The 26,917-nt window shown below is 39.1% G+C and overlaps 1 protein-coding gene across 2 annotated transcripts in view; it reads right to left on the bottom strand.

Annotated features, from left to right (window-relative positions):
* Nucleotides 1-26,917, bottom strand: part of si:ch211-130h14.4 — a 121,683-nt gene that overhangs the window by 20,684 nt on the left and 74,082 nt on the right. Inside the window, exons 9-11 of one of the 2 annotated variants that reach the window (XM_048601484.1) lie at nucleotides 11,346-11,444; nucleotides 2,821-2,930; nucleotides 210-267 (exon numbers count right to left, since the gene is read on the bottom strand). In XM_048601484.1, the coding sequence (XP_048457441.1) occupies nucleotides 210-267; nucleotides 2,821-2,930; nucleotides 11,346-11,444 (267 nt within the window). The remainder of the gene's footprint in view (nucleotides 1-209; nucleotides 268-2,820; nucleotides 2,931-11,345; nucleotides 11,445-26,917) is intronic. The other variant, XM_048601485.1, reaches the window with a different exon arrangement.

The raw sequence follows: 26,917 nt of genomic DNA, 5'->3' as shown, positions 1-26,917 counted from the left end.
GGGCATTTGTCTTTTTGTGTAACACATGATCATATAAATAACCTACATAGGACTGTTTGGTGTGGTTAAGGCTATTGTTCACATATGTTTCAATAATGACTCCGTTAGCAATTACATTTATTTTACATTAAGTAATTTGTATGTCTGGGTGCTGTGGGTATGGATCCTGAAAAGGTAAACAGTATAATGCAAGTAGTTTGTTTACGTACAAAATCTTGAATGCTGGGCTCTTCAAATTCCATGAAGTGGCCACTTCTCTCCAGCAGTCTACTCAATGTAGCACCAAACAGAGAAGAACAAATTTGAACGAAAACTGACGTGGTCATAGCTTACTGAACAGACTGTACATATTAATATAAATCATAAATTAAAGTCTTCTCATGTTTATTTGCTCAGATATAATTGTGTTCAGTTTTTTGATTTACTGTGCTCCGATTAATCTTTAGTACCCTACATGTACACTAATATCTTCTGGCTTCATACAGTCAATGCATAAAGCAAAGAATGGTGAAATTTGTAGACATTATAAAGAATTATTATTGCTATACTTGACATTCAAACAAATTGTGCAATCCACTCTCACCTTCAGTTTAAACTTGCAGTTAGTCTTTTAAACTGCAACATTTCTTAGTTTATTACAATTTGATCTAAGTTGAAACCAAATTAAATCAAACCTGTGATAAGTAAACATCAACCAACTCCATAAATTTTGCACACACTTAGAAAAAGGAAATTACAAGTATTTTTTGCATCTACATTGGAATGCACAAATGTTTACTTTCAAACAACAGCTTGAATTTATATCGCGCCTTTAATTTTTTATTCATTCAGGATTGTGGGCTTTGTTGACTCGGCCAGCATTTATTGCCCATCCCTAATTTCCTTTCAGAAGGTTGTGATGAGCTGCCTTGTTGAACTGCCACAGCCCATTTGGCGTCAGGGATGGAGTAGTTCCAGGATTTTGACCCAATGACTTTAATATAGTAAACATACCAAGGGGCTTCAAGTATTCAAGCAGAAATGAACACAAAGCCAAAGTACTATCATTAGGACTTTATGATTAAAAGTATGGTTAGAAGTACCCAGATATTGCCAATGGTAAGATTCAGAATTTCTGTCTTTTTCCACTTGGGAAGGCTTTAAAGGAGGTTATTACATGACTAGAAAGAAAAGGCTTTACACAACAGTTTACAGAGTGAATTCTAGCTCCATAAAAGTGGACTAATGTGGCAGATAATTCAACAATTTCAAATATATCATCATAGAACAGGAAGATGTATCCCCAGTCCTCAACTTGGTAAGTTCCTTATTTCCAATAATAGAGAGGGAAAGGTTTGGAGCTAAGGCCAGGCACTTCCACAAAAGAAAGTTTGGAGTATTAAATGATTTATAGCAGCGTTGATGAAGGATCTAAGAGCTAGTTCTCTGTTCTGTTGATTCCTGTGTAGGAAACAGAGATGCAGCTATTGCAAGGAAAATTATTGTTTCTGCATAACATTTACAAGGTAGATGTGTACTTTATGTGAAAAGTAGACCCACTGTTTCATAGACAGTGAAATAAGAGATCCTTTGATTGGAAATGTAATTGGCAATCTGTATGATGGTAATGTAAGATACAGAAGATAACTCTACTCTTCGCCCCAGTAACTTGCCTATGATTAAGAACAAATCATTAAGGGATAACAAGGTGTAGAGCTGGATGAACACAGCAGGCCAAGCAGCATCAGAGGAGCAGGAAGGCTGACGTTTCGGGCCTAGACCCTTCTTCAGAAGGGTTTTTTTTGCACATTTCCCTCATACCACACCATTCTCTTCCTGTTGTTGTGGAAATGCTGTTTCCTATTGCGCTTTGATCTGTGAATAGGGAAGTGGCCATCATGTGGTACTTTATTTTTGTGCCCAAATTTCATCTGTGAACTTTGGCCATGGGTGCCAGCAGTACGTCCAGCTCTGGTGGACATCAAATGATCCTAACCTGGCATTTAAACAGGCACATTTCAGCAGTAGTAATATGAACAATATGCTGCATTTGTTTTTAAAAGATTGTTGAAATCTCAAAGAAAAATTGCATTTAGTGTACAAGCCAATTTCTTCTGGTACCTAGATAAGTGAGCAAATGGAACTGTTGCCACAATTAAAGATCTCCAAACACATGTAGCTGAAATGAATAAATTTACATTAAGTGGCACAATGGTGAGTTTAATTCATGTGAACAAAGCTCACATTTACATTTCAGTCAGTAGAACAAACTTTCTTCTTTATTGCCATTTCCATGTCCATTTTAACTGATAAAGGGGAATGGGAAAATGACCTTGGCTTTAATTGTTACAACAAAGGACACATTTCTCTTTTAAAGCAAAACAACTCCCTCAACCTGATTCAAATGCAAATAAAGGCAAAATTGAATTGGTAGCTGACTTTCTCTCGCAGACAGTCAGATTCTATTTTACCGTGACCCATTTACTCATGCGACAAAGAATTTATGGTTCAAATTTCAGATCAAGTATTCCAGCTCATGATTCTGGAGCATGAACTGTATCAACACTCTTTTCAGAATCCACTAACATGCAGACACAATGTGGTGTTAATGCACTGACACTGTTGTATGAATTCTCAATAAAAGCAAAGCAAATGCCTAGAAGTTATTTATTATCAGAACACCTTATGACAAGTTCATGCAATTTCCTGTATATTTTCTATTTTCCACTCAATAACCTTCTGAGTGAGTTTTGTTTTAATGCAAAAAAAAGCAAGAGAAAACAGCGACACAAAAAGTAAAGGCATATGATTTGATTTGAAGTGAAAAAGACAAAGACTCACCGTTGGGCTTCCACCATGTTAGCAAAAGAGCGCCTGTACATCTGGTATAGCTTGTCAAGATGCACTTCCATGTGATGAGGATTCTCCTGCGCCATTTTAAGGGTTTTCATCTAACAATTTGTAGAATCAAAGTAAATATTGGAATACTGTGTGCAATTCTGGTCACCCTGCTACAGGAAGGATGTTGTGAAACTTGAAAGGGTTCAGAAAAGATTTACAAGGATGTTGCCAGGGTTGGAGGGTTTGAGCTATAGGGAGAGGCTGAATAGGCTGCAGCTATTTTCCTTGGAGCATTGGAGGCTGAGAGGTGACCTTATCGACATTGATAAAATCTGAGGGGCAGAGTGGTGGAGGCTGGTACAATTACAACATTTAAAAGGCATCTGAATGGGTAAATGAATAGGAAGGGCTTAGAGGATTTTGGGCCAAATGCTGGCAAATGGGACTAGATTTATCTAGGATATCTTGTCAGCATGGATGAGTTGGACTGAAGGCTCTGTTTCCATGCTGTCCATCTCTATGACTCTAAATAAAGGAACGTACCATCTATAAATATTAAGTGTACTTGTAAACTTTTTAAAAATGCAAATTGAAGCAATCCATTAAAATAGTTGCCTTGCCTACATAGATTAAACTGTGATCAAGGGTTTGGGCATCGTTGCTGAGCCCCATGTTGTTCTTTCGGTGTGAATAATTGGAAAGAGGTCAGAAATGGAAATCCAGGCTGATATCCCTCTATGTTGCTAAGTAATAGACAGGCTATTTATAATTGCTGTTTTGCACCTGAAACTGAGATGAACCAACTTAGTAGAAGTTTGAAATGAAATTGTGGGCCAACCTATGATATGGTGTATAACACAAGTGGTATGTCTAAATACTAAAGCACAAAGCTCTTTTCTCCATGAATCCAGGAAATGTATATACTTGTGAATGTGTTAAAAGCTTAAACGGCAGCATGTAATTAGAATTTCCACTCTGGTTTTTAATTCATTCAGGGAGTGGGTTCTGCTGGCATTTATTGTCTATCCCGAGCTGCCCTAGAGAAGGTGGTGGTGAGCTACCTACTTGATCCACAGTCCGTTTGGTGTAGGTAGGCCAATAAAGCTGATCCATTCTGATCCAGAGACAAAGGAACAGTGATATATTTTTCAAGTCAGGATGATGAGTGGTTTGGAGGGAACTGGCAGGTGGTAGAGTTCCCATGTAACTGCTGCCCTTGTCCTTCTAGATGGGTTTGAACGATGCTGCCCCAAGGGCCTTGGTGAATTTCTGAATTGCATCTTGTGGATGGTGCACACTGCTGCTGAGCGTCGGTGGAAGAGGGAGTGAATGTTTGTGAATACAGTGCCAATGAAGCAGGTTGCTTTTCCTTGCATGGTGTCAATCTTACTGAGTGTGGTGGAGCTGCATCTATCCAAGCAAGTGTAGAATGTTCTGTCACACTCCTCATTTGTATCTTGTAGATGGTGGACAGGCTTGGGGAATTGGGAGATAAATTATTAGCTACAAGATTCCTAGCCTCTGACCTGCTCTTGTAGCCACTACATTCATAAGGCAAGTCCAGTTCAGGTTTTAGTCAATGCCAACCCTTGGATGTTGATAATGGGTGATTCAGCAATGGTAATCCCATTGAATGCCAAGGGCAATGGTTAGATCCCTTTTCTTTTGGGAGATGACTATTGCCTGAGCCTTGTATGGCTTGTTATTTGTCACCAGTCAGCCCAAGCCTGGATATTGTGCAAGTCTTACTGCATTTGGGCATAGACTGCTTCAGCTAAAGATTCATAAAGGTACTGAACATTGTGCATTCATTGGCAAACATCCCCACTTCTAACCTTATGATGGAGGGAAGGTTATCGGTGAACCAGCTGAAGATGGTTATGCCTAGAACACTACCATGAGGAACACCTGCAGAAATGTCCTGGAGTGAAGATGACTGACTCAACCACAACCACCTTACTTTGTGCCAGATATGACTTTCAACCAATGGGCTTTACCCTTCATTCTCATCGATTCCAGTTTTCAGCACAGGAGCAGAATAATTTGCACAACATTACAACAATGCATCAGGGAACTGCAGTGGAAATTATGGGCTAGAATTGCTTTGATTTATGACACTCCAATTGTTAGTGTGTAAGATCAAATACCCAACTTGTGGGAAGAATAGAAATCATTTCAGTGGAATTTTGCCATGAATTGTGGTGTGTTTTGCACCATTCCTCCATGAGCATTGCAAATATGGGAATGTGTTGTCAATCTCCGTGTGACATCCATGAGTCTGTTGTATTTTCACTGTAAGTAGAAATAGCTTGACCACAACAAGTTTATGACTGCTATTGCATGCAATAAGGTCCCTGTTAACAGGCTGATATACAGTCCTGACATATCATTGGAAATGCAGGAAGAGAACAATGGAAACATTAGATTCTCACTCCCACAGTCTGCAATGATTCTTAGAGATAGCAGGAACTGCAGATGCTGGAGAATCTGAGATAACAAGGTGTAGAGCTGGATGAACACAGCAGGCCAAGCAGCATCAGAGGAGCAGGAAGGCTGACGTTTCGGGCCTAGACCCTTCTTCAGAAATACATTAACGTTTGAATTGAATTGAAAAGAATTGAGAAGCCATTCCAGATCACTGGGATCATGGGTGCATTCACTATCACCTCCCATTCTACATGTCTCCAGGAGTAGATACATATCTTAAATCACTGACCACCAGTGGATTGACAGACAAAAGATACATACCTAACATCATACCCACACCTGTTAGGACAAATGAGACTATTAAAACATGTGTATAGTACATGCCTATCTGAAGACTGACAGGGATCAGATGCATCTTTCTCAGAAGTATCAGATTACCAGGATTTCAATGCGTGCATAATTAGCTACTGGTAGACTGATAAGGATCAGATGCATTTCTGGAAACTTCCTAAACCTAACAAATGACTGAGACATTTGAAAAGCCATGCGACTGCCATTGGTGGACTGATGGGATTTGAATCTTTCCCTGCGAGACCACTGAGTGTGTTATGTAACATTTGTAAGTAACTCCTGCCATTATTGCGAATGCTACAGTCTCAGACATCTTCTCGATAACTACAACAAAAGGAGATTTTTTTATGGAAATAATGGGAAATAGCACCGTGAATACACAGTAACAGATGTGATTTTCTCAGAAAATACCACCGGGTATCATTCAGAAATGTCAACATAGATGGCCGTTCTCTTTCTGACTCGAAGACAATGAGGCAAAATGTTATATTTCAGCTGTAACCACTGATAAAATCACTCAGCATAGACTGAGAATCAAACCTCAGCAGGTCTGGCAGCATCTGTGAAGGAGAAAACAGAGTTAACGTTTCGGGTCCGGTGACCCTTCGTCAGAACTGATAGTGGCTGGGAAAACCCATTAACAACTATTCACCCTCCCAGCCTGATCGTTAGCAACTCCGTTGTCTGTCCAACTGTCTTTCTCTCTCTTCGGGCTCTATCCTATCATTTACTCCCTACCCCACCCACCTCCCTATTTTCTGCATATAAACTGACGTTTTCCCAGCCACTATCAGTTCTGACGAAGGGTCACCGGACCTGAAAAGTTAACTCTGTTTTCTCCTTCACAGATGCTGCCAGACCTGCTGAGCTTTTCCAGCAACTTTGTTTTTGTTCCTGATTTTCAGCATCCGCAGTTCTTTTGGTTTTTATTGAGAATCAAACCTGGTGTTTTTGTATTCTGTAAGCATCATAACGATACCATGCAATGCCTTTACCCATTAAAACAACTAAGGAGTGTGACAAAGTAATTTCAATCTTGCACATCAACCAACTATAATGAAAGCAGGTATTTAACCAGTACAGTAGTTTTGCAATAAGATATCTCCAGTTATTGGAAATCAGACATGTTCTAACCTATGAACCAAAGGCCTATATTGGATAGGTACTGTATTAGATAGGCAGCAACCAGTGATGGATATTTGTCTTGCTATTTACCACAGGGAGGAAATGTGAAAGATTTCTTGGGTGACTAAAGCTGGAATAAATGATTCAGGATACAAACTGAATTATAATAAGCAGAAATTCTCATAAACAGCATTCAATTTGAATGCCATACAAGTAAGAAAATAATGGTGTCAGTAAAATGTAAAGTACCACTTTCTAAACTGGTGGATCTGGTCCATAAGAAGCACAAATACTCCATTTGTTATATTGGAAAATGAATGTCAAAGTACAATGTAAAGTCAGCAGTAATAAAAATTACTTTTTTTTAAAATTCAATTTACTCAGTTCTGAGGAAGGGTCACTGGACCCAAAACGTTAACTTTGATTTCTCTCCACAGATGTGGCCAGGCTTGCTGAGCATTTCCAGGAATTTCTGTTTTTGTTGTTATAAAAACTACTTTGACTTGCAATGTTCTTTTATGAGTCTGTTCATGTACCGTCATAATCATTGGACTTTTGCTCTTTTCCTCCCCATCTGTCTTTAATATACTGAGGTATGAAGCCAAAGGGAAATGGGTACCTCCCAAAGTGTCCATTTTTAACAATACAAGAGCAATAGTATTCAACATATCTAAGCCAGACTCTGTTTTCACCAAATGTCCTTTATCAGAATTAGCGATCCTGGGAAGTTTTAATGGTCCCTAGCCCAGTGCCCCTAACTGTTGCTTAAGCAGAGATCAGCTAATTCAGCAAAGATCAGTAAACTGAATCTGCTATGTTCTCAGGATGGCTTAGTACTTGGTCAGTTGTGATTCTGACTCACCAGACTACCAAGGGAGACCTGGTAATTAAGGTACACTCTTCCCATCTGCTCCAAATCCAGCTCCCCTACCTATTGCTCAGTATTTGGACATGGTAAAAGATGAAAGCTTATCATCAGAACATAGACGCTACAGCAGAGTGACTTTCCTTCATTCTCTCCAGCAGTCACTGAGTGGTTCACAGAAAGCTAAATATTTTTGTCCCCAGGGAGGAGATGATGTATCTGGTGCCTGTCTCCAAACAAGTGCCAGACATCAGAAAATGCATTTGCAAATGTAGGTGATCTAAGTGGCATCCTTAATGTAAATGAAGTTTCCCTTGCAATTTACACTAAGGTGTTCCTGAATACTCTTGACACTGTGTCTCCAAGGACCAGTTTCATAATATTAGCTCTTCAGCTGACTGCACCTATCATTTTTTTGGTTGTATTCCCCTACTTCAATCAATGTGCAGTTATTCATTTCTCCACTTTGCTTTCTTACTGTTAAACTCTTCATTTCTTGGCAATCAGCCAACATTTATGGCTGTAACTGGTTTCAGCAAATAAGTTGGTGAACAGTGCTCCCCGGTCTCGTGTTTCAATTGTTTCCATTCCATTCTCCTCCATTCGGAATACTGCCAGAGGTCAGCTGTCCTTCATCCCAAACCCTTCTGTGCTTCTGGCATATTTTCCTACTTAATCCCATGCACTCACTCCAACCCTAATCATCAGCCTTAAACTTTCTCAATTGCCCTAATGACAGCACCTCTTCACCATCTTAGCTCTAGCTCACCTCTCATCCTCCTAAATATCACAGACGTTTAAGAAAAAGTGAGAGACAGATATTGATTACATATGTTCATATCATGTAATATGAACATATGTTCCAAAGAGACATGGAGACATTCGAAGGCAGCACAGGATTGGAGATAGTCACAGAAAATAATATAAAACAACTTTAGTCAGTATGACACATGCCAGAATGAGAAAGTGTGACACCTACTGAATGTGAGAAAGAGTGAAAGTGAGACAGAGCGAGTATGAATAAATGATAGTGTGTGTGTGAAAGAGAGAAAGAATGAAAATGTTAACACTCCAATACTAACAGGAAAAAGTTTCAGGAGGAGAGATGCAAGTTGTTCATGAACAATATAACAAATAATGTGTGGACAGTACAACGCCAAAACACAATGGCTAGATTTTGCCAATGGCCAGGTAGTTGTTATGTCAGTGTAGATGTGAGTTGAATATGGGGTTTCCATCCTATTTATGAGCATTAGTGGACTTTTAACTGCCCTCTGAAATGTTTTACAAACGACTCAGTTCAGGGAAAATTACAGATTGTCAAAGCAATAAATTCTACCTTGTCAGCAAAGCTTACTGTAAGAATGTTTTAAATGTTTCTACATTTTCCATTGGGGTTCTTTAAACAACTTTTGGGTTTGCAGTGACAGATGACTTTTTGAAGTTAGTTTCCGGTGTATCCAGCAACATGAGGACATGGTCATTTTAACCACTTGGCCTCATTATTATGCCACTTGTCCACTTTTCAAGGTTCCTTTCCCAATCAGAATTCCATCACATGATGCAGAGATTCTGTGGGAGGAAGCATAAACTTTCCTTGTGTCGCCTGGAGTAGCACTCCTGCTGGACCTGGCTCCACCAAGGAAAACTATGACAAAGTTGGTAGAACTCTTACACCTGAATCAGAACCTGAAACAGAATTTGCCCCCATGCCCTAGGCCAATATTTATCCATCAACCAAAATATTAAAACAGCTACATTGTTCTCAGCACATTAATGTTTATGGAACTCTGCTATGTACAAAATGCATTTCCTAAATTAAACAGTGACTACACTTGAAAAATACATAATTGTCTCCAAAGTGCTTTGGAACATCCTGATCTATCAAAAGGTGCTATGTAAATGCAAATCTTTCTTTCTTTAGAAAACTCATCTGAGTGTTCTCTTTAGTTTTCCAATGCCCTTCACGCTGGCCTTCAGCCATCAGCATTGGACCCCAATCACTGTATATAAATCACAAGCATACCAGCATAACTTAGCCTGGAAACTATTGTTAAAACACCTGCCAGACTTCTGCTGGACAGTAGGGTTAAAATCATCCCATATTCATCCTCATGACATTGTTGCTCATTATTTATGGTATATAATGAACTTTCTTCCTCTTCATTTTATTTCTAAGTTTACTTTATTCATTAACTTACACAGTCAGTCACATTAACTTTAACTAGATATTCATTGTCTGGTCAGCAATACCCGCATTTCATGAAATAATAAAATAAGTCATCATAGCTCTTCAGATTTATTCCACTTGTCTTCTGCCTTACTATTGAACTAACACCACAGTGCCAATTTTTGGACATTCTGTCCTGATCACAAAAACGTTTCTGCGCTTTTGTCTACACACTTCTGCCATTATTTTGCACCTAGCTTGATGTGACAAATAGCTGCAACAAAATAAACTTTTACCTTGTATTCATCTGGTCCCAGCACCCCTATCACATAAACTAAATAGTTGGATTAGTTAATGAATGCTTACAAATTAGATCCATCTTATATTCACCACTAGTGTAAAATATATCTTCCACTTTCTCCACAGCAAGGAAAATAAAAAGGCCATTCTGTTTTGGGAATATTTTTGTAAATTCATCACAATGACAACTAGTTTAAATATAATGACTGCTTGCATGGTCAGGGCAGCATGGTGGCTCAGTGGTTAGCACTGCTGCCTCACAGTGCCAGTGACCTGGGTTTGATTCCGCCCTCGGGCAACTGTCTGTGTGGAGAGATAGTAGGAACTGCAGATGCTGGAGAATTTGAGATAACAAGGTGTAGAGCTGGATGAACACAGCAGGCCAAGCAGCATCAGAGGAGCAGGAAAGGCTGATGTTTCGGGCCTAGACCCTTCTTCAAAAAATTCAGAGTTTGCACATTATCCCCATGTTTGCGTGGGTTTCCTCTGGGTGCTCCAGCTTCCTCCCGTAGTCCAAAGATGTGCAGACTAGGTGGATTGGCCATGCTAAATTTCCCATAATGTTCAGGGATGTGTAGATTAGGTGGGTTACAGGAGGTTGGGCTGAAGGGCCTGTTTCCACACTGTAGGGATTCTATGATCTATGTGTATATGACATTAATATAAATTCATGTAAAAGCGTTATGTAAAAATCTGAATACTTGCCTCTAATAATATTCTGGATGGAGCTGGTTCAAAAGGACACCAGAACACAATGTTTAAACATTTATTTCTATTATTTTTAATGATATCACAAAGAGCAAACTGACATAAAGCGAAACTAACCTTTTACTTAGTCTTCAAACCAATACCATGCTGAAGAAATCTGGAGTTTTTAAGGATATACAGTATTTTAAGGTAAGCATATTGAAAGATACCTCACATGGCCGAGGGAGGCGTAGCTTCATGTCTTTGATGCTGTGAGAATAGTTGATGAGCTTTGTAGTTCCCAGCTCTGTGTATGTGTTACCTCAGTAAAAGTGTATAGTGACTCCCTGGAGCAGGAAGCAGGTTATACTGTAGTGGCCAATGTAACCCAGTCTATTGTTTAGGCCCATTCTCCACAATATACTAATTGCTTTTACCATGATAAAGAGGAGTATTCGTCTGCTTTTTCTCTCCTTCATTTCTTATGCCTGCTTTCTACAAATTTGAGAGTCTAATTGTTACAGTGACATCTTGCCTTTAACCAGACAGAATCATGAAAAGAACATAAATAAACAACGCAATTTAAAATGAAAGACTTACTCCAGGTATTCCTGACTTGGGTCTTGAATTAATCATATTGTGGGTGTTGTTCTGCTTTGTTGAAAACATTGGGAAGGCAGACGGTTGAGGAATCACAATCTAGATTGACAGAGGTATACAGGAGAGACAACATAATAAATCTTGTACAAGTGCGATAACACAAAAGGTTGCTAAACTGTAACACAACTACTTGCACTATACATTGATGGACATGCTTTTAATATACTGTTCTGTTTAATTTGATGGGATGACACTGTGCAAATCCAATACTATCACGAACAACTTCAAATAGTTTTCTCCAAGGGCTGGAGATATCATTAACATGTGGCAACATACACAAACTAAAAGTGAGTTTCAGAATCTATTATAAACAATTGTGAACCATAACATGTCATGGCTCGTAACCCATGGTCACCCAGCCAACCACCAGGTCTCAAAACGTTCAAATAATTTATGCATTCCGGGTTAGTACTGCAGAGCAGAATCCCTACCTCTCCCACCTCCTTCCAACAGATGATCCTCTGAGCTGCTTGTTATGTTCATCAGGTAGACAAAGACAAACATTGTTTCTGAAAAAGTTACTCTGAATTTGAGAAGCAATCTTTCAGATAATGGAATAAGAGGCAATGCAGGTAATTGTGAAAAGTTGTTTTAGCCTGACTAGAGTGGGCATTTACCACTAATATTGACAGAATGACTTAATCAATCATTAGACACTACTGTGCTTTTAGTATTCTGCCCTAGACCGCAAAAACATCTCTGAACGTAGAATTCACGAAATCAAGTCATACAGACAGCTCAAACCAGGAGACCACTTGCTGGATGATATAGACCAGCTGCTGATCAGAACTGAAGTCTTGCAGCTAGAAGAGAAACATCTGTAATGCCAGCCAAAGGATTTGCTTTCTACAGGTCTGAATGTAGAAATTTGACAACTGGTGTACAGACATTCCAGTGACTGAGTGCATTCCCAAATAGGAGACTTAGGTCTACTACAGCAACTCAAAATTTTATTTTGTTCAATAAGAAAAGTATTAGCTTTGTGCAGATCTTGACCACAAGTTCAAGAGGAGGGAAAAGTCATCAATAGGGGTCAGAGTATGAAGCCACTGTATCATATATGACCAAGCATATCTCCAAATATCAGGGGTATATCAGGAATAATATTCTCTCTTTGGGATAATATTTATAATTCAAATATTAATAAAGTAAAATAATAGGCTGGGTGTATACATACTAGTCAATCTCCTTGGGGGTTGTACATGAAGCCTTGTAATAAACAGTTTCAGAAAGTGCTGAAGTTGGAATAATTCAAATCCCATTTTAAGCTGATACATTCTCTTCTTATGTTTATGTTTCTTTTATAATTCCTGTTTTCAGCTCTATAGTGGAACCTACCTATGCAACCTTTTACACTTAGCTACATTCTTGACCAATAATTGAACTGCCTTAATGGAAAGAAGAGTGTAATTCTAGATTGACAATTTACAAATGTAGTTGAATTAATGACATGGATCTAGGGATTTTAGTAGAAAAATTGGCTTGAAGTGTGCATAGATTTAATATTTTTAAATATATATTTGATACAAATACTTGCCCCTTCCCCTACCCACACATTTTTTTTACTTATTTGTCCTTTGAGGCAAAGGTATATGGAATATGTCGCAGGCATCCAGGAAAGTATATAGGTGACTGCTAAGGCTGTCTGTAGCTAGACAATTCTGTGGATAAAAGGACAGGATGCCACACAGGATTGAGGTTTGGATGAGTTGCAGGCTCAGGAATTTAGCCTATCGAATCCACACTGATCCTCCTAACAGCATCCCACCCAGACCTACACCCCTACCTTATCCCCATGATCCTGTATTTCCAATGGCCAATCCACCTAACCCGCATATCTTCGGACTGTGGGAGGAAACCGGAGCACACCCACGCAGACACAGGGAGCAAGTGCAAACTCCACAGCCTGTGGAATCAAACCTGGGTCCCTGATGCTGTGAGGCCACTGTGCTAACCACTGAACCACTGTGTAGTCTTCTTGAAGAGTAGTCTCAAGGGTTCTGTAATTATGATGATGTTAGGTGCAAATGTTGCCAAATGGTTCACTATACCCAAGAATCTTGAAGATTGGGTCTGACTTTGGAGTTGAGAATTCTGAGATGGCTTCAGTTTTCTGAGGATCTACCAATCTACCTTCAGTGTTAACAATGTGTCTAAGAAAACAAATGATTGTTTGGAGAATTCAAACTTGTCATTATGTGTGATGTCTTCTTCCGGTAAGCTTTTCAAAACTGCATGTTCTCTCTGATCATGTTCTTCCAACAGATTTAATCACTGCCAGAGGTGAAGGCTTTGTATATCTCCATCCTGGAATCACCAGGAGTCTACATGAAATGGCATCAAACACCCAATAGCCAAAGAAAGCACCATGGAAACAAGAATAGAAGAACTGCACGCATCTTTTGCAATACACGGACTCCTGGAAGTGTTGGTTACAGATAATCGGGCGGCACAGTGGCTCAGTGGTGAGCACTGCTGCCTTACAGCACCAGGGACCTGGGTTCGTTTCTACCCTTGGGCGACTGTCTGTGTGGAGTTTGCACATTCTCCCTGTGTCTGCCCGGGTTTCCTCCGGGTGCTCCGGTTTCCTCCCACACTCCAAAGACGTGCAGGCTAGGTGGATTGGCCATGCTAAATTGCCCATAGTGTTCAGGGATAAGTAGATTAGGTGGGTTATAGGGGGATGGGTTGGTGTGGACTTGTTGGGGCGAAGGGCATGTTTCCACACTGTAGGGATTCTATGATTTGGATAAGAATGAAGGATTAAGACTGGTAAGAATAGGGAACAATGGATGAATAAAGATATTGAGATCTGGTCAAGAATAAGGAGAGTCATATATTAAGTAGAGACAACTGAGATCAAGTGAATCTCTAAGTGTATAAAGGGTTTAGCGTCATTCTTAAGAGGGAAATCAGGACAGCAAAACGGGTATACAAGGTAGTGTTGGCAGATAAGGTTAAGGATAATCCAAGAAGATTCTACAAAAACATTAAGAGCAAGAGAGAGGCAATAGAGCCCTTTCAAGATCAAAGAGGTCATATGTGAGGAACCACAGGAGATGGGAGAGATACTAAATAAATATTTTGTGTCAGTTATTACTGTGGAGAAAGAAATGGAAGCTAGAGAACTCAGGGAAATAAATATCAATGTATTGAAAACAGTTGACATTATACAAGAGAAATGCTAGAAGTCTTCAAAAATAGAAACGACCTGATCATGTGTATCCCCAAACATTGTGGGAAATTGGGAAAGAAATTACGGGGACTCTAGCAGAGATATTTGTATCATCTACAGCCATAGGTGAGGTGCCAGAGGACTGGAGGATGGCTAGTGTGGTGCCATTATTTAAAAAAGGCTATAAGGAGAAGCCTGGGAATTATCGACCAGCGAGTCTGACATCAGTTCTGGGTAAGTTGTCAGAAGGGATTCTGAGAGATGGGATTTACATGTATTTGGAGAGGCAAGGAATGATTAGGGATAGTCAGCATGGCTTTGTGCATGGGAAATTGTGTTTCACAAACTTGATTAAGCTTTTTGAGCAAAAAAAAAGCTATCCCTTTCCACAAAAGTTTATTCCTCATGCAACTGGAATGGTTTGGGCCTGTTGGTTACCTTTGTGCTATAGAGTTTTGACTGAAATGATCGAAATGGAGATTGTTGTACTGATGGTGAAGTTGGGAAAGGGCGAGATCATGATGGTCTCCCCAGTCTGAGCCCAGTCAGGTTACTCTGCTCCAGCATGACAGCCTTGACTGCTTACATTTCTCTGAATGGCACTGGCAAGGCAAACATTAAGACTTCATGCCCCAGAATCAGTCTCCAGGATGACTTCAGTGGCAGGTTGGTGATGAGTATGAGTTTGAATTTTTTGGTGTGATTTTGGACTTCAACTTGCACAGGAGACATATGAAAAATGAAGGATATTTTATAGCCCAAAAGTCGACTTTTATACAAAATTATTTGAGTATGGACAGTAAATTGACTGGCTGCCTTGGTTCCCACTGCAAAGGACCGGAATTAATTCCACCCTGTACATGAGAAAACCAGTCATGAAAAGGTTAGATTGAAATGACGAGTTCTTATCTCCAGAAACTACCAATCAGAAAAAGGGTTTTTAAAGCTGTTAGATACTCTGCTGCCTGATTCAAAAGCATCTCGGCACCTGTTAAATCGTATCGATTATGAAGCAAGGGTTGGGCTATAATTTGGTGCGTTACTTAATTTACAGTCATTCTGATCAAAGAGCCTCATAACTAATTTGGATGCATATTTGCTCACAATCTGCATGCAATCAGCCTACCCAACTCATTTGGTTATCTCTACTTAATAGCAAGGCTTTTGACACCATTATGTAAGGTCTGTTGCTAGAGACTGCTGAATGGAGAATAAAATTGGTACAGTCATACAATTGTCCTGGAGCTGTTACCATAGAACAGGCTGGTGTTTATGCTTTATATGTATAAACTGGAGTCCACCTTCAGTAAGAATATTGCCAAATGTCCAGATTGAGAATTTAGCGTGAATCATGACTTCTGACAATAAATGTGCATTCTGTTTCTCCCTCGGCACTATTGCTAACTCTCCTGCTTATTTTGTGTTTCATTGGGACCAACATAAATAGCATTATCACTAGTAAAGACACAGAATTGGCAAAGAAAGATATGGCTATCACTAGGCTGAAGTAACCAACATCCTCTTGCTTCTTGTTGAGGTTGTGAATCATTTTGGTTACTTGCATACAACTTCTCCACCCAATAAACAATTTATTGAAGAAAAATGATGGTTGTGTGATTTAAAAACTCTTTCTGAACCTGTGGTTTCCGTGTTCCAGTAATTTCTAGTTTTGAACAACCTTTGCGCCAGTGAGTGGAATTACAATAGCTTCACAATCTGTTAAGTGAGGTATTAGACTTTCTACCTCTTCTATTTTTGTTACTGCAAAAATGAGATGATTGAAGGTAGATCCGAACTATATGTCACTGTATAAATTGAGTGATCATGAATTGACAGCCTGATTTAAATTCCAACCATTTTTATTTCCACTGGCCTAAACTGTTGATTCACTATGATACATTTTGTATGACCATACAAAATCAGGGTACGCCTTGTCTTACACAATGAGCTGGCATTCAAATTTCTCAAGCTAATTTTGATGCTGTTGTGTGATGAAGACCCTGTGTAATATTTCCTAGGGTTCTTGTAAATTATATTTCCTTCACTTCTTTTTGCTATTCTTTTTATGTGCAGTATTTTGCTTTTTAAACAGGAAAGGAGTAAGTATAAAGTAAACTACCACAATCTGTCAACTCCACCTGGACTTCTGTGTGTTGGAGGTTTGGGAAATATTGTATGAATAACTTACAAATGTTTCTGCATTATACTGAGTATTAGCAATAGCACAGTATTGCTAATATTTATTGGCATAACTGTGGGTTCTGTTAGCCAACATATGGAACAATGGTCTTATATACATTGAAAAATCTATCTGCAATCTGAAAACAATGTCATATTGCTTCTGATGAAAAGTATCAATCTGAGGTATGGGCTGCTTCCTAACCTGATGATGCTCGTCCATGGAATAAAAGGTTCTAGCACCAAGAGCATTTTTCTCCTAACTAGCTGAATCCATTAGTTACCATAAATGTGTGACTGGGGTCAAGATGCTGCAAGAGAATAAAAAAGTCTTGACCTTGCTCTATGGGAAACTGCGTACCGTGGATCTCAGTCTAAAAATACATTACCACCACTATAAACAAATTGGGCGACTTCAAGGAGGGAACATTTTAATCTCTCTCAACTTCTGGGAGAAAAGTCTGAAATCCAAACCATTACCTGTAAAAAGAACTACAGGAATAAGTAAATAATTAGAAAAAGAGTAAACGTGAACACATTTTTGGTGGGATTTTGTTTAAAGTCCTCAAAATCATGGTTGCATTGATGTAAATTACAACTATAAGTGAAATTATTTTAAGTGAAAATGACATAACAGCATACAAATTAGGAGCACAAACGGACCATGCAGTTTCTCAAGCCCACTCTGCTATTTAATAAGTTATGGCTAATCTGATAACTTTTCAACCCTTGCTTCTCAGGAATCTATCTGCCTCTGCCTTAAAAATAGTCAGTGACTCTACTTCCATTACGTTTTGAGGAAGAGTTTCAAACACTTACAAACCCCTGTGAGGAAGAAAAAGTCCTCCTTAACTCTGTCTTAAATAGGTCATGCCTTACTTATAAACAGAGATCCATTTATTCTAGATTCTCCCACAAGAGAAAAAATCCTTTTTACATGCACCCTATTACAACTACTCCAGATCATGTATATCAAACTAATCACCACTGTTATGATCACAACTGCTGACATTATTGGAGAATGAGATGAATCCGCTCTGAAAGTGTTTTATTTAAATGAGGCCTTAACTCCCAGTCTTGAGACTTTGACAACCTCTTCCTGAATTCGTCATACACCTGCGTATAGACTTTCTCAGCTTCACATAACCCCTTCAGGGTTTTAACCAAATACTACTGTTCTGGAACTTTTACTAAACTCCTCACAGAAAGGTAATCTACCTTTAACAATTCTAAACTTTCTTCCCCCTTTCTCAGAAACAATAGCTTCACACTGGAAGCTTCGTGCAGAACTGCCTAAACTGAAACTGAAAAAAATTTTCTTCCAAGATATGGGTGTTTCCTCCAAACAAAAGAAAAAAAAAATCAATTCTTAATTCTCCCAAACCGGAGACTAGTGCACAACTGTCAACTTCATTATACATTCTCTCAATGTAAACAAAAACCTATTACTTGCCATGAAGACTTTCTCTCATATTGTCTTTTAAAAGAAATCACATGACTACAGAAATATTTAAAAGTTAACCATTAAACCCTTTCAGACCCATTTGCTACAAGTTCAAACTCAAAAATAAATGATATTAAAATATATATAAATCACACACCTTACATCACACCACATACTCTTCTAAAATCCAGCAGACCCATGTCTAGACTGTTCAACCTATCCTCATAGGACAATTGACCCATTCCAAGTATCAGTCAAGTAAGCCTCTGAACTACTTCCAATACATTTATATGCTTTCTTAAATAAGGAGAACAATAGCGTACATAGTACTCCAGGGATAGTCTTATCAATGCCCTGTATCACTGAAGCATAACCTTCCTATTTTGTATTAAACACTCTTCAGAATAAATGATAAAGCTTTATTAGCTTTCCTAATTATTTCCTGTACCTGTATACTAACCTTTTGCGATTCATACACAAAGGCATTCAGACCTCTCTGCATCTCAGAGCTCTGCAATCTCTCACCTTTTAGACAATATGCTTCTTTTTCATTGTTCCTGCCAAAATAGCAAGATATCAGCAGCAGAGGAGGCAGCGTCCAGGCTCTGAGCCTGGGGCTCATCCACTTTGTCTGTTTTACTTGTTTTCTCTTTTTTTTTTAGTTCTTTAGTTTTTTTTACGCTTACCTTCTGGAGAGAGCTTGGTCACGGAAGTGACAGTGTTGGGGTTAAGAGCTGGGGCTGGGGTTTGGATTGGTACTTTGACACTCAACGATGAGATGGCTGGTGAGCCGAGATGGCGGACAGTGGTGAGACTCTGGCAGTGGGCGGCGAGACAGCAGCACGTAGGAGATAGAGCCCAGCGCCGGAGCAAGATCGAGCTCTTGTGGGAACTCTGAGCCCTTGTGGGGAAAGCCCAGCATGGAGCGACTGCAGGCCCATGGCTAAATAAGGACTATAATGCTGAACTTCCAACTTTCTTTATTTTTCCACTTTATACTAAAAAGAACTGTAATGTTGAACTTTTAACTTATTTCTTTATTTTTCTGCTTTGTACCTAAAATGCTGCTAGGAATGTCGACATTGTAAACTTTTCACTACTCCTGTATCCCTGCTCTTGAGTACATGTCACAATAAAACCTACTTCTAATTCTAAAAATGGACAGTTTCATAATTTCCCAAATTATATGCCATTTTCCATATCCTTGACCAATCTCTTATCTATCCAAATCCCTTTTTAACTCTCATTTTCACAATTACTTTCCTACCTTGTGTCATTTACAAATATAGTTATCGTTTCTTCATCCCAAAATCCAAATCGCTTACAAAAGGTGAGCACTGATCTCATTAGCATACCACCTATAACATCTTGTCAACCTGAAAATAACCCATTTATCAATGTTTTGACAAAGATCTGTAGCTCAGGTTGTGGAGGAGGTTGTTGACTTGCTTGCAGAGCTGGCTTGTTCTTCTTCAGGTGTTTCATCACCATACTAGTTGACATCATCAGTGGAGCCTCCGACGAAGCGATGTTATTCTACTCCGCTTGGAATTTATATGTTTGGTCCGTTATGGTGAGTACTGTCATTTCTGGTTTTGATCTGTATGGGTTTGTATATGGAGTCCAATTCTATGTTTGTTGATTGCATTACGGGTGGAGAACCATACTTCTAGGAATTCCTGTGTGTGTCTATGTTTGGCTTGGGTTACTATGGTTACCTTGTCCCAGTTAAACTGATGGCCTTCATTGTCTGAGTGCATCAACATTAAGGAGAGTTCGTCGTGCCGTTTTGCTGCTAGCTGATGTTCATGTATTCTGATGGCTAGTTTCCTTCCTGTCTGTCCGATGTAATGTTTGTGGTAGTTGTTGAGTCGTTGCATGGTATTTTGTAAACCACGTTCGTTCTGCATGTTGTGGGAATGGGGTCTTTAATTCTTGTAAGTGTTTGTTGTAGAGTGGCTGTGGACATGTGGGCATGTGGTCCACCATGATTCCTTGTGGTCTTAGGAGTCTTGTTGTCAGTTCTGATATGTTCTTGATGTATGGCAGTGTGACCTGTGTGTTAGGGTGTACTGCGTCCTCCTGTTGTTGTCTGTTTAGTAGGCATCTGCGGTTGAAGTTGCGGGGATATCTGTTTATAGCGAGGATTCTAAATAGGTACTTCTCCTCTTTCCTGCGTAATTCCAGGGCATTGCAGTGTGTCCTAGCCCATTTAAATAGTGTCCTAATGCAGCTTTGTTTGTAGGGGTTGCTGTGGAAGTTGAGGATATGATCAATACGGCTTGCTTTTCAGTACTCCGAAGTTTGGAACTCCCCGTTGGTCATACACTCAACTTTAACATCCAGAAACGGAAGTTGATTGTTGTTTTCTTCTTCCCTTGCGAATTTAATCCCTGTGAATACGCTGTTGATGTGGTGGTGGGTCTTTTCTAATTTGTTGCATTTAATAATGACAAATGTGTCATCTACATACCACATCAACAGTTAAGGTTGAATTCGAGGGAGGGTAGTGTGTTCTAGTCTTTGCATGACTGCTTCTGCAATGAGTTCAGGAATTTTCTTGGAATTCCTCTCTCCTTGCCTTTTCATTGCTTTTCCCTTGACACTTGGATACTTCTTATATCCTTAACAATAAGCACTGATTCAAAGTATTTGTTCAAATCTCCTACCACCTCCTTATTTTACAATATTAATTCCAAAAACTCACTTTCTATCACATCAATGCTCACCTTGTTAACTCTATTAAAAATATCTATATAAACTATTACTTTTTATATTTCTTGCTAATGTTCTTTTGGAGTCTAACTTTCCCTGCTCATTTTTAATTCATTCTTTCTTGTTTCTCATCATCTGTCCAATTTTTTGAATTGTGTAATTATACGTTTTTTCTTTAAGTTTGAAACTATTTAACTTTTTCAGATAACCACGGATAGTTGGCTCTCACTTTGGAATTTTTCTATTATGTGTACCTATTCTGTTAATTCTGAAATATCTCCTTAAATTCTTTGCTTTCTTGTTTGCATAATTGCCCTTATTTAAGTTTAAAGTACTAATCTTGGACTTATTCTTCTTTCCTTCGAAGTTCAGTTCTATTACGGCCATCGCTATCTGGGGCACCTTCACTATGAGGTTGCTAAGTAATCCTATCTTGTTGCACCATATCAAGTCTAGTATAATCCACTCTCTGGTTGGCTCCAGAACATGTCATCTAAAAAATTACCCTGAAAACGATCAGTGACCTCATCTGGGTTACCTTTCCCGTCTGATTTTTCTAGTCTATAAATAGATAATAATCCCCATGACTTTTACTGAACCTTCTGACAAGCTCTCATTTTTTACCCTTTTATGCTCCATCCTACCACAGTTACCATTACAGGGCTGTACATCACTCCCACAAGTGACTTCTTGCCTTTATCATTTCACATCTCTCCCAAAACTGTTTCTATATCCTGGTTTCCTGAATTTAGGTCATGCCTCTCTATTATGCTGATACCACCATCAATTAACAGAGCCACTCTGCACTTTTTCCTATTCCTGTCATTCCTAAATGTCACGTATCCTTCAAAGTTTATATCCCAATCTGTCATCCTGCAGCCAGGTCTTAGTAATGGCAATTAGATCTTAAGGGGGAGTCACTGGCAAGGTCAGTATTTATTGCACATCCCTAATTGCCAAAAGCACAGTTAAGAGTCAATCATATTACTGTTGGTCTGGAGTCACATGTAGGCCAAGACCAGGTATGGATGGCATATTTCCTTCCCTAAAGGACATTAGTGAATCAGACAGGTTTTTCCTGACAATCAGCAATTAAACTCTTATTTCCAGATTATTGGTTGAATTTGAATTCAACCATCTGCCACAGCAGGATTCAAACCCAGGTCTCCAGAAAATTACTTGGGTCTCTGGATTAATAGCCTAGTGACAGTATGACTAGGCTATCATCTACCCCATTTGTGCAATGTACATTCAGATACAGAGCCTTCAGATATATCCTTTAACTATTTTTGTAACCTCTAATTTTATCTGTTGATTGACCCTTTATACTCTCTATTCCTTCCGGTCATGATTTGTTTATCATTTCCCATATTAAATGCCCTTCTCTCTTGCCTAGTCTCTACTCTTTGATTTACTACATCTTCACAAATTTGATTGTTTGACTCCACTATTTAAATTAAAACCTTCTTTACTTCTTTTGTAACGTGACTCACTAAAACGCTGTTTCAACAACTTTCAGGTCTGGACTGTCCCACTGGTACCGACATTCCCGGGTACTAGTCTCAGTGCCCAAAAACTGAAATCCACTTGTTCACATTGGTCTTTGAACCACAGATTCATTTCTGTCAGTTTGCACATTGTCCATGCAATAACTCAGAGCTTATTTCCTTTCAGTTCCTGCTTCTTAATTTGGTGCCTTGCTACTCACTTTGACTGTGCAGAACCTCTTTCCTTGACTCGCCTCTATAGGTGATATCCACTTGGACCATGATGACTGGATCCTCCCCTCCTACTAAAACATTCCACTCCAGCCCTCATCAGGTGTCACCAAATATGGCACTGGCAGGCAACATGATTTTCCAGACTTTTACTACTTGCTGTCAAGAACAGAGCCAATCTCCCTCACTATATTGTCCCCTTCTACCATTTGAATAGCCTTCTGACCCACAGTCAGAAAACTTACCCATCTTGTTGCCCTCATGCTCATCATTTTCATTTATCCAAGCTGAAAGACCCTCAAGCCTGTTGGAGAATTGCAAAGGCTGAGATTCCTGCATTTCTGCCTTCTGTGTCCACTACCTGCATGGGAGGTGGTGGTCTAATGGTATTAATCACTGGACTGTTAAAATGGAGACCCAGTTTCAAATCCCACCACGGCAGATTATAGAATTTGAATTCAATAAAAATCTGGAATTAAGAGTCTAATGATGACCAAGAATCTATTACTGATTACCAGGAAAGTGCCCATGTGGTGCACTAATATCCTTTATAGAAGGAAACTGCCATCCTTAGCTAATAAAAACTGAAAGGCTCTGTGGAAGGGTCACTGGACCCGAAACATTATCTCTGATTTTTCTTCACAGATGCTGCCAGACCTGCTGAGCTTTTCCAGCAATTTCTGTTTTTGTGCCATCCTTACCTGTTCTAGCCTACATGTGACTCCAGACCCACAGCAATATGGTTGACTCTTAACTGCCCTCTGGGCAATTACAGGATTGGTAATAAATGCTGGCCTAGCCAGCGACGTCCTCATCCTGTGAATGAATAATAAAAAAACCCTCAGTCACATCCTCCTTTCCCTGATCAGTTTGCAAATCAGATGAACCAATCCTGAGGGGTGTGACTGCCTTCTGAAATACTTTGCCCAGGAATTTCTACCCTCTCTGATGTGTCACGGTGTCTATAGTTCAGCCATTAGCTCATAAACTGTGTCCAAGCTGCCACTGCTTACTGCTTGGATTGCACTGGCATCCAGGAGCTCCCACCTTCTGCAACTGCAGCACATTGATTCCTATGGAAATCTAGAGTGGCAGGGAAGGCAATGTTAAAGCCAGAGTTATGTTCCATTATACCTTTCTCTCCTGGAAAAAAAAACAATGTACAAATTGAAATACTATACTTTACATGTGCAGCATTCAGCATTCCTAGCTGAAATAACTTGCAAAATGAAGTCACTAAATATGAAAAAAATTCATGTTTGAAAGTAGGCATTTCTGTCAACTCAGTGGCCAACTTTTACACTTAGCCAACATATCTGAAATAAACAATGGGTGGTATTATTGTAATGAAAGGTCTTTAGAGTCCTGGAGCAACATTGTGATGATGTCACAGAACTGCACATCACTGGACTTAATAGCAGAGTGTAGGTTGGACTTAAAGCAATCTACTAAATTAGACTACATACGCTAGACAAGAACTTCAGAGAGTCCTAAAAGCACGTGGATGTGAGTGCACGAAGAAGATAATTTGTCTCTACCCAACACAGCTGTAAAATCAAAGCCTACTATATCAATGATTATTATGTTTAGCAGAATTTAGTACTGATGTGTAATACATAACGCTGCATTGAACTAACCCAGAGACAGTTCTTAACTTCAACTTCTTAAACAGTCTGTCTTGAATCCAAACTCCGTGTTTCACCAAACCACATGAAGGTGGCAGTAGTGCAATTTACTGCCTAAAAACCATGTTAACAAAGAAGATCGAGAAACAGACTGAGATGGAGAAGAGAAGAATTCGGTAAATTGTTGGTACAGCTTTAAGACCAGCTAACAGCCAGAAAAGCCACACAGAGCTGAACTGTTGCTGTGGAGGAAACCTCTCTGAACAGAAAATCATCAAAACACACCACCAGAACACTGTAGATCTCAAAAAAGCTTTTTATACCTACTAATAGGAGAAGAAAAACATTTGAAGACGCAGTAGGAACAGTAAAATCCCTCTGACAGCTAAAGTGATAAATCCAAAGTGAATAGCTGTGACAGGAGGCTGATTAGTACATACCCAAAGCAAATTTAATCCATTAAGCACATAAACAGGAAGGTATTGTTTCCACCTGAATAACTATGCCAAGAAGATACCGATAATACTTCTAACAATAGGTCAACAAATTTTTGAACCATTTAATTGATCGTAAAGTTAACAATAGTAAGCTAAGATAATTCTTCAGCTACAGGCTTAAATAAACTCGATTGAGAAAAATAAAATACGGGGAAAGACCTTTCGGTCCAACTTGTCCATGCCGACCAGATATCCTAAACTGATCTGGTCCTATTTGCCAGCACTTGGCCCATATCCCTCTAAACCTTTCTTATTCATGTACCCATTCAGATGCCTTTTAAATGTTGTAATTGTACCAGCTTCCACCACTTCCTCTGGCAGCTCATTCCATACACGCACCACCCTATGCGCGAAAAAGTTATCCCTTACGTCCCTTTTATATCATACACTTCAGACAGAGATTAGGAGGAAATTCTTCTCTCAGAGGATAGTGAATTTGTGATATTCTTTGCAGTACAGGGCTTTACAATAGTTGGCACTAAGTCATTAAGTATATTAAAGGCCGAGTTTTTAACCAGTAAGAGAATCAAGGGTTATGGAGTAAAGGCAAGAAAGTGGATTTGCATATTATCAGATCAGTCAAGATCTCATTGAATGGCAGGGCAGACTTGATGTGCTGAATGGTCTACTTCTGCAACTACATCTTATGGTTTTATGAATATTAGGATTTTGATTCCCCCTTGTAGTACACTATTTTACTGCCTTTTCATATTATTCATTTGGTTAAGGTTGTTAAATCTTTGTTGTTTTAAAGATGGCGTCTTCATAGAGTTCAATAAAGATATTCCTTTTCCAAGATGGCTAAAGAATTTCAAAAGATCAATGAATAGAATCTTTCTGAAAAATGGCTTCACTGGATAAGATTCAACGACATTTGAACAGTATCAAAGAAGTATGCCACAATTTCATTCACCCCAACTTTTTTTCTGTTCCTAAGCTATTCCCCACTGAATTTGACCATGCGATCAGATTCGGAATATTTTCGTATTTTATCAATTTCATTCACTAAAACTTAAATTTTCAAACAAAACTTTGAACCGTCAAACTACCAATGTTGTCTCTAACTTCACTGTTAGGGCTTGGATACTTTGAATTTCCATAATGATTCTTCATGCCTGTACAGGACATTGGTTAGGCCATTTTTGAAATACTGCATTCGATTCTGGTCTCCCTGCTACAGGAAAGATGTTGTTAAACTTGAAAGGGTTCAGAAAAGATTTACAACGATGTTGCTGGGATTGGAGGGTTTGAGCTATAGGGAGAGGTTGAATGGGCTATGGCTTTTTTCCCTGGGGCTGAGGGGTGACCTTAGAGATGATTCATAAAATCATGAGGAGAATCGTTAGGTTGAATACTCTAGGTCTTTTTCCGGGGGTAAGGTAGTTCAAAACTAGAAGGCATAGGTTTAGGGTGAATCATTTAAAAGGGACCTGAGGGTAACTTTTCGCAGAGAATGGTGCGTGTATTGGACAAGCTGCCAGAGGAAGTGCCGGAGGTGGAGACAATTACAACATTCAAAAGGAAGCTGGATGGGTATATGAATAGGAAGGGTTTAGCTGGATATGTGCTAAATGCTGGCAAATGGGACTAGATCAGTTTAGAATATCTGTTTGGCATGGACGAGTTGGACCGAACGGTCTGTTTAATTTTTGTTTTAAAAAGAGTGTGGACTTCAATCTAGTGGCACGTGGGTGCTGATCATTCTTTTGTGAAGAGGTTTAATATTTAATTAGATCAGTCTTTTTGAAACCATGATTTGAAACCAGTATGTGTCAGAGACCAGGTGACTGAAGGTCTCCTAGAGGGTTAATAGAAATTCATTTATATCGTGAGGTTAAAGATGGGAGAAGAGAAATAACTAAGCCATTAGCTTAGCAGAAGCAAGTTTAAAAAAAAACTTATTTAAAGCTTCTGAGTTCAGTTCAAAGGAGACATGGCTGAAGTCAGATGTAAAGGTACTTTCTCCCAGAAAAAGGAATTTGTTCAGAACAGTTAAGAAATATAGTACCTTAATGTAAGAAGCTGCGTTATGGGAGTCAAAGAGAAAGGCTTCACAGATCACAGGACCAGAACTTTAAAAAAGCAGTTACGTTAACTTACAGATTTGATAGGCAAGGAAAATTGCTTTGGATTTTGACAAACTGTAAAGTGATAGTATTG

Source organism: Rhincodon typus, chromosome 9, assembly GCF_021869965.1.
Source record: "Rhincodon typus isolate 14 chromosome 9, sRhiTyp1.1, whole genome shotgun sequence".
Lineage (NCBI taxonomy): Eukaryota > Metazoa > Chordata > Chondrichthyes > Orectolobiformes > Rhincodontidae > Rhincodon > Rhincodon typus.
The sequence above is the reverse complement of the archived record's forward strand: the minus strand, read 5'-3'. Positions and strand labels throughout refer to the sequence as shown.